Genomic DNA, 14,087 nt, shown 5'->3' on the forward strand with positions numbered 1-14,087 from the left:
CCCTTTGGAGTCTATAGGGACACATGTATTAAACCTACATATTTCGTTCACCTATCGGGAGAAATGAATCCCGTCTTTTCCACGACACACGAACATACCAATCTTAGAATATATACCACGCATATATTTGTTTATTATTGCTAAGGTTTGTACTGTGGACCTACGTTTCTTTGAATGCTTAAATATTGTGGAGAAAAGAACAGAATTTAATTCCAACTCAAAAGAACGGAATAACATGCATAGTTAACAAATTCATACATTACGAGCTCTTACAATCTCCACTAAGGGTTAGACACGTTAACCCTTTGGAGTCTATAGGGACACATGTATTAAATCTATGTATTTCGTTCACCTACTGGGAGAAATGAATCCCGTTCTTTCCACAATATACGAACAATCTTAGAATACATATCACGCACATATTCGTTTACGTGTAACCAATGGAACACATTATATTCCAATCCTTAGCGTCTAAAAGGAATAACCTACACCAATAAAATCAATATTTCTTGTTATACTAGAGCATCTACATGTACGTGAAACTTGACTTCAGATATAACGTAAATTCATGAAAAATAAATCAGACTCCAAAGGGTTAAAGCACGGTAAGCTGTTTAATACACCTACTTCACCGATATCCATTCAAAAATCCATCGACCACATGATCAAAAATCACTGCTTATTAATAAACATATATATATATATATATATATATATATATAGAGAGAGAGAGAGAGAGAGAGAGAAAGAGAGAGAAAAAAAACACTGTACCTGTGACCCTATTCACACGCCGACAAGGAGATCTCTTCAGCCGCGCAGCGGAGGGTTAACTCGCGGACAGCAGAAAATATCACTGACCTCGAAAAAATATCGAGTCCGATCGCCGTCGATGTCATAAAGCCCGGCGCGTCGAAATTTTCTAAAGTTCGCTATCTGCGCCGTAACCGTAAATCTTGCGCCGAAAGCTTCGCCGCCCGTCGAAATATTATTGCACGGTGTCGGGGCCGCTCCGTCATCGTCGCTCGTCCATTCACGGATCGTTGCGCGACTCCGGCAATCCCGCGGCATTCAATTAGACGACTCCGCCGTCCTGTCATTTATTTATTTACGGCGAACCCGTCGCTAGGCCTCTGATGCAATTAATCGCCTTTTAAGACTTCGGCCGGCCAGGGGCATTGCCGCGCATGTGTGCGCGTCCGGCACGGCCGAAGGAGGAGATAGAAAGGAAAATCGTTAAAGTAATTAGAACCGTGATTGGATTAACATGAAAGTAACTGGTACCGGAAGAGGCCTCCCCCAACCCCCCGCGCCTACCCACCCCCCGACGTTCGTTTATCTCTCCGGTTGCCTCCGCTCCGGTCGCGCGAAAAACCACTCGGACCGACGTCCCGTGTCTCCGGGATAATTGTAAACAGATATTTCCCGATGGGTTCTTTCTTCGACGTCGACGTCGACGCCGGGGCGCAGGCGTCGCTCGGTTGGCGGCAAAGCGTCGGGACGACCGAGGGTTTCGAGGTGCGCCAGCCAGTTGACGTAGCCGCGTCGTTCACGTAGCAATATGCTCCCAGTTCTCGCGATCTCGGTTTTCTGCATCGTGACATGGACAGCCGCGTTGAACGATTCGTCACAAGGTAAAACCAACCATCCGATTAGCTGGATAACCCTTGCGACCGTTCGCGCGACGAGATCAGCCCTCTCTCTCTCTCTTTCTCCTTTCTCTCAGCTCTCGTTTCGGCTCTGTTCCGGCAGTCTGTTAAAGGACAACGGTTCGAAATCTCGTCAAATCTGCGTTCACGAAAACTGAAAACAGGCGACGGAACGAACAGTCCGCGCGAACCAGTGCCGGCTCGCCAACAACAGCGCGGGGTTAGGGTTTATTGTCCGGTGTAATCGCGAAGTTCCAAGCAGCTGGCAAACTTTACGAGACTACGCGACCAGATGTGTCAAGTCGTTCCGGGCCTTTGTCGTTTCCCGGCTCCCAGGAGTCGAGTGCCCGGCCTGGAATCTCAATACGACGATCGTAAACTGACCGCTGACTGTTCACTAAGGGAGCCTGGGCTATAGGGAGCTGTAAAGCTCGCCCTAAGTAGAGGAATAAAGGCGGGAAGATAAGGGCGACCGGCCGCGGAGGCCGTAGGGATTCGTAACGAGGCTCCCGGTTTAATCGCGCGATTCCGCGTCCTCGCGTAGCCTCTCCGTCCCTGCGCTCCGCAGACTTTCGGTGAGAGTTCGTTCCACGAGGTGGTTGTTCAGTGCGCGACGGTGTTACGTCAGTTATATCCTGCTCCGTTGTTGCGACGATGTGATAAGCGAACGCGTTTTTGGACGCGTCCTCGCGATTCTTCCGCGGCCTCTGAACGGTTCATTGCCGACCGGCTGTGGATTCCTTATCTTCGCTGGACGAATTTTGGTATAGCCGATTGCTTTTATCCTCGGCGACATTATCCTAATCTTCGGCTTCGCGCCGACGAGCTCGTTCGCGCCAGGCATCCTGCCAACTTGTTCCTTCCTGTTTACTAATTCCCCAACTTCCGCGACTTTATTGCGCCATTAATCACCGATGTAGCGTCTTCTTGTTATCGCGAGTTACCGTGTTGATTCGATTTTTATGAGATATCGAGATACTCGATCCCGCGGCAACAATTTTCAACCATCTCGCCGTTTCCTTTCCTGCCGGATAAGTATGCGCGTGTTGTACCTGGCCCGAGCTTCTCCGTTCCTCTTTTTTAACGGGTACACGGATCCCCTGATAATATACCGTTCCACGTTCTCTCGTATCTGATTTCACTGAGATTTCCCCCTTGTTTCGATAGGTACTCTTCTCCCGTTCGTTTTGCTGCTTTTTTTTCTCCGCCGGAAGAGTATCTTCTTCTGTTCCGTACAGTTCGTCCGCTCGCGTTTTTCCTGCCACGTGTGTCTGTGCGCGCGTGTGTGTATTCCGGCTATACATTTCTTTTCCTCTTCAATTGTTTCGCGTCGAACGGCGCGCATCAACCCACAAATGACGCGCCCCTTCCGGCATAATAGCTCCTAGATAATTTACCATCTAACCCTTTAATCAACGAACGACCGATCCTGCCTCCTTATTTACTAATTCGACGGGGGCTCCGCCGGCGTTTTCCTCGCAGCGAAATGAAATGTCACCGCTGCACAATTAACATGTCCGCGGCTATCATTTATCTAGCACAGCTCCTCGCCGACGCGATATTTTATTAATCCTCGCGCGCGCTCTTCAGCCGCTCCGTAGATCCTCGGGATACCCCGGCTTCACGTTCGCTTTCGCGTTTCGATCCGACGGGATCGCGTCCCGTTCGCAACGACGTATTCGAAATGAAACACGCCGTGCAACGCGACGCGCAATTACGGCGAAATAAAACATTTCGCGGTGCTTGTAAACCGAAACTGGGCTAATTTCCAGCCGAGCTTCGGCGAGGGTTGAACGTGCAAGCAGTAAATATTGCGTTACGATGTTAAATAACAGCCTGCATAGAATTAGATTTTCCTCGCGTAAAGCACAAGATCGCGATCGTCGCACGTGCGCGCCGACGACTTTCGCCGAACTTTCTCCGCGCGAGCGAAGGCTCCGCCGCTTCTCGCGGCTCGAAAAATAAAAGCGGAACAAACGAACGAAAAAGAAAAGAAAAAAAATAGAAAACTGCAGAAACGCCGGACGGTTTTTCGTTTTAGAACACACATCGTTCCGCGGTCACAGGGTAAAAAGAAATGCTCGTCCATTGTACGCGTGATAGAACTCGAGAGAGTGGTGATCGAAATCTTATCGCGCCACTCGATCTCTTTAATCGCCACCCCCGTTTTACTGCTTCGTATATAGTTGCATAAAATCCGCGTTAGTCCGAACCCGCGCACGACGTCGACGTCGACGTCGGCGTCGCGAGATCGTGTTGTAAATTTAGTTCCACCATCGATCGAGACCGATTCCGCTTGTCGGCGGTGCCGAGAGCCCCCCGTTCGTTCACCATTTTCGGCGGTCGATTTTACGATCGGACGGTAACTAAAAACGACCGAGAAAACCCGCGAACAGCGCTAATTACCGGCTTCGATCGTGCATATTTCTACGATAATCCAACGATCGTTTACAATACCGTGTCGCGAACAGAACCTTCCGGATTCGTTTCCGACGAGGATTTCTCGTCCCTTTGACGTATTATGGCTCTTGACAATCCCTGAAACGGCTTGGCGGTACTGTTGACGGAATTCGTATAGAACGACGGAACTTTCTTTTTTAATACTTTTACGGTTTTTTTTTCATTGTCGCGCCAACGAGCTCGCACGTTTCATGAAATCGGAGAACTGGTTTCGGTCGTATTGAAATTGGAAAGTTGAATCGTGCCACATTACGATTACTTTGTCAATGTTCTCACGGTTTAGGCGACGTTGTTACGTGAACATTATTTTTCGAAATCGAAGCGTCGAATCGATGCTTGAGTGTTGCAGAACAATGGAAAAATTAGGAGAAAGAACGACGACTAAGCTTTCAGCTCAAAAATGTTTGTCGAAACTTCGATTTCTCTGTCGGATGGTGTAGGAGAAATGTTGTTCTTATTGTATTGCAAGGAATTTAAAGAAAAAATGTACGATGTGACAATTTTGACGTGCTAGTTGCCATGTTCCAGGAAACGCAGCGCGAGTATACGTTTCGTGCGTACATGTTTGAACGCTACTTACGTCGTCTATCTGTCCATCGTTGGCGTTTTTTCATCCGCCGGTGTTATTGTTTGCGTATGATTGTGACTTTTTTTCAAACGAATTTCCCAGCCCCTGATAATCAGACTGTACTAAGATCGATGGAAAATAAATTGCTATAGCGTCATTAATCTCTATCGCAAGTGGAAGCAGCGAGCAATAGTCGGGCGCATTAGCTGCTCGTATCGGGTAACACACGTGTCCAATAAATTTTCATATTCGATCTTCTGGAATACGAAATCCCGAAGGGAAATTATTACTGCGCGTTTCTTACAGATTTTTTTTAGTCCGAACGTAACCGAATTTTTGTCCATTCCTCGATCTATCGAACCTTATATTCGTCAATTATTTTCTTAAATAGTGGTCTTGAACACCGACTGAAACGTAAACATAAGTTAGCTCACGAATTTTTAGCTCGTAAAGATTAATATTCTAAGATTAATATTGTTATTATTAAAGGTTAATATTATTATTAATAATATTTATTAATATTCACTGCTCGGTATTTAAATGCATGCTTAATTCCAGTATAACAAACAGATTGCGGATTTCATGCATTTATGGGAAAAATGGTAGCGTGAAATACAAGTGTAAAAGGACACGGTCATGTTATTTTAAAGCGATTAAAATTATTAAAATTATTCTACTCGGTTCTCAATTTCTGAAATTGATGGAAGAAAGGTTTTATTTTGCACAAAATTCCGCAGTCTAATAATACTATGTTTCAATTCGTAATAAAAACAGCACGAGTTACAACTATTGTTCGTACTGTTATGTTACTGTAAATTACAAAAATATTCATCTTGCTGGTACGTTTAAACATATTGCTTATAAAACAATGTTCTTAACTGCAAAATAACACGTGCAGTGGAATGTAGAACAGGAAGGGATTGTTGAAGGAAACATTTGATCAACAGGTCATTTTCAAAATATCGACGACTTTAACGTATAACAATCGTCGTCAAAAATTGTTACCTACCCCCTAGGATTGATTTAGTACAACTATTTTAGCTCGTGTCCAGACGAACAAGTTGCTGCTAGCATATTCCGGAACGACGTTGTTCAGCGGAAGCAACGTCGTTCCGTTTCATGAGAATGTCGAGTCCCGCGTTGCAAAGAAATCTGCACAAGTACGAACTGAGTTGGACACCGATGTTTGTTTTTCGCAGACGGAAACTTTGATAATAGAGTTGACAGACGAACGTAAACGCAAGCAACTCCGTCCGAAAATATACATAAGGTCCGCTTTCGAAGCAAATATTTAAAGCAGTTTCCGATAGAATTTAATTGTACGCGAATACTGCAGACTAAAAGTAGACACAATTTGTTTATCATGTAATGGTATACAATCAGAAACCGCTATTTCCTTGCAGTACGAGGGAAATGTCAGCGTTTTAGACTTTTCATGAAATATTATTAAATCATATTGTGCTATTTTAACTTGATGCAACATCGATCTAATGGTATTAGAGATTGAATGACAATTGAAGTTGAAAGAATTGTTACAGGATAATACGTATATTCAGAGACGTTGCGTTTATGAAAAAAATATATAGTAATCTATTTATCGAATTAAATCTATTTATCGAAATTTATCTGTTTATTTATTACGAGGGAAATGTCAGCGTTTTCGACTTTTCATGAAATATTATTAAATCATATTGTGCTATTTTAACTTGATGCAACATCGTTCTAATGGTATTAGAGATTGAATGACAATTGAAGTTGAAAGAATTGTTACAGGATAATACGTATAGTAATCTATTTATCGAAATTTATCTGTTTATCTATTTATCTACTTATCGAATTGGCTTCAAAAATTGAACATTCCATGTTTCGAAAAATCGTCGATATCTAAACAGTTTTAATTTCATAAGAAATGATAAATCTGGATTAATTTAAAAACTTCAAGTTTCATCTTTCACATCATTTATCGAATTAAATCTATTTATCGAAATTTATCTGTTTATTTATTACGAGGGAAATGTCAGCATTTTCGACTTTTCATCAAATATTATTAAATCATATTGTGCTATTTTAACTTGATGCAACACATCGTTCTAATCGTATTAGAGATTGAATGACAATTGAAGTTGAAAGAATTGTTACAGGATAATACGTATATTCAGAGACGTTGCGTTTATGAAAAAAATATATAGTAATCTATTTATCGAATTAAATCTATTTATCGAAATTTATCTGTTTATCTATTTATCTATTTATCGAGTTGGCATCAAAAATGGTACATTCCAGGTTTCGAAAAATCGTCGATATTTAAACAGTTTTAATTTCATAAGAAATGATAAATCTGGATTATTTTAAAAACTTCAAGTTTCATCTTTCACATCTTTTAATTCGTTAAAAACTCCCTAGAACTTGATGCTGAATACTTCTGGCTCTCTTGTGGAACAAAAAAGGAGAACAACTTCACATTTTTAACATTTAACCCGCCCTTCTGCCAATTTAGACAACGAATAGCCACGGAAGATAAAAAGAATACATTGTGAAAGATAAAAAGAATTCTTGTCAGAAAGTTATCGTTTATCGTTCCCATATAAGACCAATTGAATATCTTCATTTGTTTACGAGAGTTCATAAGCATGTAAATAAATACCTCAAGAAACTGCCTAGATAATAATGATTCATCCGCAGATTTTCAATATCTGGATATAAAAAAATTGCCAGTAAATATATAAGAACTCTGCAAATTGACCGCAACTGTCAGTGAACTGTCAGAACTGAACGTCCTCTGTCCGTGTACGACAACGCGAAATAATTGAGCCGTTTATTTCGAAAGTGGCATAAGTCACTTTTTCAAAAAAATCTAGTTAATTGTAACACTAATTACAACTGAACGGTATCTTCTCATTTAAAAAAAAAAGAAAAAAAAGTGACTTATGCCACTTTCAAAATAAACGGCTCAATTGTTGTTTTCCCGCACCGTCTTGATGTACAGTCAGTTCCAAGAGAAACGAAACTCTCCTGTATCCCGGGGAAGGAAAGTGCAAGTGGATGCAGGAACCGTGTCTCGTTGGCGCAGCACCGAAGAAGTGATTTTGAGCAGTCAATGGGATTAGACTCACCTGTACTCGGCACGTTGAAACAAATGGCGCCGCAAGTGGAGGTGGCGTTCGCTGCATTTCTTTCATTCGAATTACGTGAGACGAGTTTGAATCGCGTAACGCGGACGCTGCTTCCTCCGCATTCGACCGTTTCCCGATTGGATCGAGTAGGCCGACGTTTCGGCGAACAAAAACTGTATCGATGAAACGCGAATTAGCCCGAGCACAGCTCCTCGTTCTTGATCGGTCTAATAGTTCGTGCATTAACATCCACAGCACGTGGACCAATGAATTACGTTCGTTTTAAATGTAAATCGATCGCGGCCGTTACAAAGAGACGCTTACCGCTCGGACCCGCTCAGAGCAGCATCCTTCAAAGGACCAATCTTGTCTCTGAATTGTACTGACAGCTCCTCGGTATCTACAGTCAATCGACTTTTTAGCTCAGCAGGCCAGATCGGAACGAGCTCAGCATGTAAAAGAACTTGTAATTCGAACAACCGATGGAGCCCAGGCTTGGCAAAACTCTATTTACAGCGCGCGCCGCGAAACGGACCTCTGAAATCGTATTTTGGAATTGTCTGTTTTCTGGTTGCTGACAATTTTTACGTTACCGCTGTTCGATCGATTCGATTCAGTAATTAACTGGCACATTTGATTGCTCATGTGTCGCAGCTATTTATCATCGTTGCCTAGGCAGCTACTTGTTCGATTTTCGAGCAAACACGTTCGAACGTTGCAGCTTCTACGATCGCGCGAGTATCTTCTTCGGATAAGTTTCAAGATTCTATCGAAGAAGTTAAGTCAATGTTGTGGAACAGTCCCTACATGTGAATGTGTTTAACTTTTACAAGTTTCGCTTGGTATTTGCATGATTGGTGAATTTAAATATTGACTATGCGTTTATTCAGTGTCGCGGATGATTAATTTCTACGCCTATGTTCTTACTGGTTAATACTAATTTAAAACATCAAATCGTCCAGATTAGTATTCAGATTAGGGTGACAATCGCTTGTTGGGGATCACTTTGGCAATATGTCATCACCGCACTGCGAATTTTTATGCAAGGTAAAGGTTGTCTATATTAATTACAGGACGCGGTAACTGCATTTATTTTTGCTGCTAATAATATTACCGAGTTCTCAGTCGTACGATAATGTTTTCAAATTATTTAATTGCTACTAGTAACTGTTTTTGATCTACTCATTTTTCTCTTAAATGAGTAAAACCCGCAATTTAATCATCATGATTAAATTGCAGGTTTTTATTTTATTTTATATATATATATATATATATATATATATATATAAAATAAAAAATATAATATAAATAAACTAAAAAATATATATATATATTTTTTAGTTTATTTTATATATATATATATATATACACATATACATATACACGTTAAATACGTAAGTGCAAAACTTTACTTCTAATTCTGATTACATAATTCTGTCACCGATATACGGAGTACATACATTGGAATTCCATCTATCAGCACTTCACTTATGCTGTATGAATGAGCTTGCAGTTCTGAATACCTGAACTCCGAGCCGAGCTGTTATTATAATATGAACCGTGGTCGAACAGTGGAGCCGAGCTATATGAGCTCGAATAATGAAATATTAATGTTACGTAGCTTTGCGTAAACGTTGCGTATTGTTCTTTAATTGATCATCGATACGATGACTTATTATTTCTTTTGTAAGTTACGGCACGTTACTCATAATCTGAATTACATTAGAAAGTAAGGAAGAAATATGGTATACAATTTTTTCATCCGAGGCTTCGTTTTCGAGAAAATCGAATTTGAAGTTTCTTACTTTACAAATACTGTCGGAAATGTCCTCCTCGTTGCTGCACACGTGTTTCCGACGAATTATAAATGAAACTGGACATTGTAATATATTATTATTATAAATGTTTATAAATATTTCCACGGTCAGGGACAATCGCTAATAGAATACACAAGTAAATAAATAATTGAGCAAACTTCAAATTCGATTTTCTTCTTAATTGACCCTCAGCTTGTACACAAAAATAGACAATTTGAGAAGAAGCCTTGCGGCTTTTATAGTTGCCGATTGTCAGAAGCTATAAAAACGAGCCGCGAGGCTCGAATAATCGCACGCCCTCTTCCCAAATTGTCCATTTTTCTGTACAATTTGAACGTCGATTGGAGAGAATTTACTGTTCTGTTACATTTTATTCTCGTCTCTTCTATTCGTCTTAACGACGTCTCAACGATACTATCGATGTATCGATAACATTTCTATATTATCGATAAATGATCATATCTTCAGCTCCATGTCCGATCTCAAATGAATCTCTCCCTCCTCCCTGCATCGAGCACCCAATGTGCACTCGAGCGACTGATCTTACCAGGCCCAAGTTCGCGGTGTCGCCCCATTGAAAATCGCGGTGAATTTTGCAGAGAACCCAATACAAATCCGCAACACCGTCAGCTTCCGAGTGCCTAGGAATTCGCCAAGACACCGGCTGAACTACGGTCGGCCGGTTCGATTTATCGTGTAATCGCCATCTCTAGTTCATGCGGCGCGGCGGTGCGCTGGGAAGTACGGGCCTAGAACCGCGGCAAGTTACATTCAAATGGAAACGCGCGAAGTCGGCATTGTGCCACCTGTGCTCTTTCTTTCCCACCGTTTCCCGGGTCGGCTCTCTCTCTCTCTCTCTCTCTCTCTCTCTCACTCTCTCTCTCACTCTCTCTCTCACTCTCTTACTCTCACTCTCTTACTCTCTCTCTTACTCTCTCTCTCTCTCGCTCTCTCTCTCTCGCTCTCTCTCTCTCTCTCTCTCTCTCTCTCTCTCTCTCTCTCTCTCTGTCCCGCAGCCCCTGTCTCGGCCCCTATCCGAGCCCGGGCCACCCTCTCGCCCTCTGTGTCTCTCGACGCCGCACGAACCGTGGCAAGTATAAATTATCACGGCGGAAGTTAGTCCAACGAACTCTCCTTATCCTTTCGCGTGATAATAATTACTCTCTCTTTCTCGGCCGGTCGGGTGGAAATAGGTTCTTTAGTCGTCTGACGGGACACTTCGTAGATCGTGCTAGAGATCCCTCGTTTATTCGCGCCGGAACGATTATTTCTACGTCCGACCGGGGGAGGATGCCCGGTGCTGCTGTTCGCGATTTAAATAGCAAATTCGAAACAGACCAGATTGACCGACGTGATCGGACAAAATTTCGGGGTTGGTTGGCCGCGCGAGAACTCCGGGGTTTTTTTGTGCTCGCTGGGTTGAAGCTGGGCTCAAGTGGTGTTCCAGTCGGGAACACCGTTTTTTTCTTTTTTTTGGATTTTGCTGTAAAGAAACTATGCAATCTCTTGCATCGGTGGTTTTCACATATATTTGTCACTCTTTTAGCAATACCTGCAAATTTTTGCAACGAGAGATAGCTACAAATTGGTGATGGAACGGAGTCCCGCGAGCAATCGTGTATCGAAAGGATGCCTTTACGGTTGCCATGATTTCGGCCGTTCTATTCACGTGAAACGAAAGAATAAGAAAGATTCTTAAGCACTTCTTAATTTCTTCATCTAATTTTAAAATCAACTTTGTATGCGTCTTTTTGTTGTCGATCGCGCCGGGTGCAGTTTCTTTCGGCAAGTTGTTCCAGAATTATTCTAAAATGTGCGAAGTTTATGAATATGTTTTACGAGCATCTCGAACTAAATCGTGGCAGAAGTATTTTTGTCGTGAGATGTAAAATTGTTATTTCCTTATGACGTGTATGCACGTCGTCCACATCTAAGAGGTTAATCAGGACACGTTCGATTGTCACTGAAAAAGTTGATCGTGATATCGAGAAAATAGTTACCAGATTTTTATTGACGTATCAATTGAGCCGTTTATTTTGAAAGTGGCACAAGTCACTTTACCGTAATGAAAAGTGGTGATTTTTTAATGTTTATACGAAATTATTCATACTGAGAAAAATATCAGTATCCTGAGATAACAAATACAAAGTAAATCTTCTCGAAAGTTAGCATCCATATTTTTAAATGTGTTAAAACGCAAACCCTTAAATATATCGACTTAAAAACAAAGTGACTCTTATGTCACTTTCAAAATAAACGGCTCAATTTCTACGAGTCTACAATATCCGGAGATACGTTCAATGTTAAATAATCCTGATACGTACACAAGCACACGAAAGTGTTCAAACGATGTAATAACTTCAAAGGAGGTTCAATTTCACATTAAATATTTTATTAGTCCAATTAATGTTGCTATTAATTAGTGTTAAACACAAAGTTTGGATCCTTTTGTGATCTACGATATGTTGTTACATTCAATGAAGTCTTTCCAACTCGGATATGTGTTACTTGATTTCAGTGAAATTTGTACACATTATTCTCACATATTCCCCATACACGACATATACAATTACAAAATATTTACTGTACTATACGGTTTGCGTTAACTGCAATTAGGAATATGTCATCGTTCGAATTCTTTCATGTGCCTGTGTATGCAAGTAGAGTCCTAATTACCTTCGTACTTCGAATGAATATCAATTAATTAAATCGTCACACTGGTCCAATGAAATTCGAAATACTGGCGATATTGGTCGGCAGCATTGTCTTTATAATTCATAATGTTTGTTTATATAATTAATCAGAAAACCACAGAATACGGTTATCACGAAGTGTAAAAGCATTAATAGCGAAGCTCAATGTCGCTCTTTGTTGAGATATTGACGTCTCTTGACGAAATTATAATTTGGGAATTCAATCTGCATTGTAAATACGCGATATTTATAAATGGATCGGCGACATTCGTGTAATAGTCGGCTCTGAATATTTTATGTAAAATATTCTGGTAAATTATTGTAACATCGTGTAACTTTCTGGATTGACGTAATTCGAAAAGAACGCGTGCTTGCAGTTAATGTTTTAGATAAATATTTTACATGATCAGTTCGCACTACTGTTTTTATTTATTTACTTCATATTAAAATAGTTTGTTAAACTTAGCTGCCGTTCTCAGGTTCGTAGAATTGTATAACAACGTCGATTGAAACCAATCGCAAAACGGAATATCGTATTGCACCTGTCGATTATGTCAATTTAAATTTCTTCGTTTAAAATAATTTCTCTTATCGCTTGTTAATAGTTCGTGCGAAAATGTGAATTCATTGAAACGTTTTCTTAATAATCACGGACATTAATTAGCTTTCTCTCCAGTCTTTCATCATTTGAATACGTTTCAAGATGCAATGTGTAAAGAAGCATCAATAGTAATATCAACAAAACATTCTTCTAATTAGACTTCGTATTTCAGGCATTTATGACTACAAAGCTGATCTTTATGACAAATACAAATTTTCCTTATTGATTACGCGAGAGGCAGAGATTACATAAAAATTTATTTCTTCTTCCAACAATGTAACAGTGTCTTCAAATTCTTCCTGTGCCTCCACTAGCCCGTGTTTCGTTAATCTATCTTTTGTTGTAAATATGAGCACATCGTTGTACTGTTTCGAACTTATTAAAATTATTAAGAAAGTAAATTAATCTTCGTTTCGTAATTGACGCAACAAAATCGCACTCGAAACTACTTTAATTCCAAAATGAAGACATTTGTTTCAACCTACAGTATTTCCACTTCATACGATTATTTTTATTTGATATTATACATATGAAATTGAGCGCATATGCTTACAGAAAACTTTTCTATTGTTTGACAATTTATCGAATAGAGACAAATGTAATAATGTGAAAATTCTTTTGAAAACAGTGTAACAATTTTTAACGTCGCCTCGGAGTCGCCACTCGAGCGCAAAGGGTTAACCTTTGTTTTGTAATTGACACAACAAAATTTATATTTTGCATACAGATCCTAAAAAGACGTTAATCTTTGCCTTGCAATTCCAAATTTTTATTTCGCACAGAGATCTTAACGAAAGAAATTAATCTTTATTTTTCAATGTCGCAAAAATTTGCATTTTATTTGCATTCGTTTATCCTCGTAGGATAAACGAATCTTTACATCCTGTAATCGCGATGCAGAATATTTTGTACGAAGATCCGCAGTTTGCTTGTCGCTCTTAGAAATATTAGCACGGCCGATTTACCTGAAACTGTGATTTGTTACGCGTAAGCCCCCCTAGATTCATGGCAGGGAAATCGTGTAGAGGTCAATGCGAAATGTTAAAGTTCGAAAGAAGCGTATCGGCTTTAGGGTTAAACCGAGCCCCGCATGGATTCCCGGCTAAATTACGGAGAAAAGTTATTAGGTTCGGAACGGAGCCAAGGTGGGAACGCATAAGCATAAAATTGAAAGGATAATCGGAACAAC

At 40.5% G+C, this 14,087-nt stretch overlaps 1 protein-coding gene across 1 annotated transcript in view; it reads left to right on the plus strand.

Annotated features, from left to right (window-relative positions):
* The first annotated feature begins 1,518 nt into the window (after positions 1–1,518).
* Positions 1,519–14,087, plus strand: part of LOC117224883 (protein amalgam) — a 270,190-nt gene continuing 257,621 nt past the window's right edge. The window contains exon 1 of the mRNA XM_033478083.2: positions 1,519–1,631. Within this exon, the coding sequence (XP_033333974.1) occupies positions 1,559–1,631 (73 nt within the window). The 5' untranslated portion in view covers positions 1,519–1,558. The remainder of the gene's footprint in view (positions 1,632–14,087) is intronic.

This window comes from Megalopta genalis, chromosome 13 (genome assembly GCF_051020955.1).
Source record: "Megalopta genalis isolate 19385.01 chromosome 13, iyMegGena1_principal, whole genome shotgun sequence".
Lineage (NCBI taxonomy): Eukaryota > Metazoa > Arthropoda > Insecta > Hymenoptera > Halictidae > Megalopta > Megalopta genalis.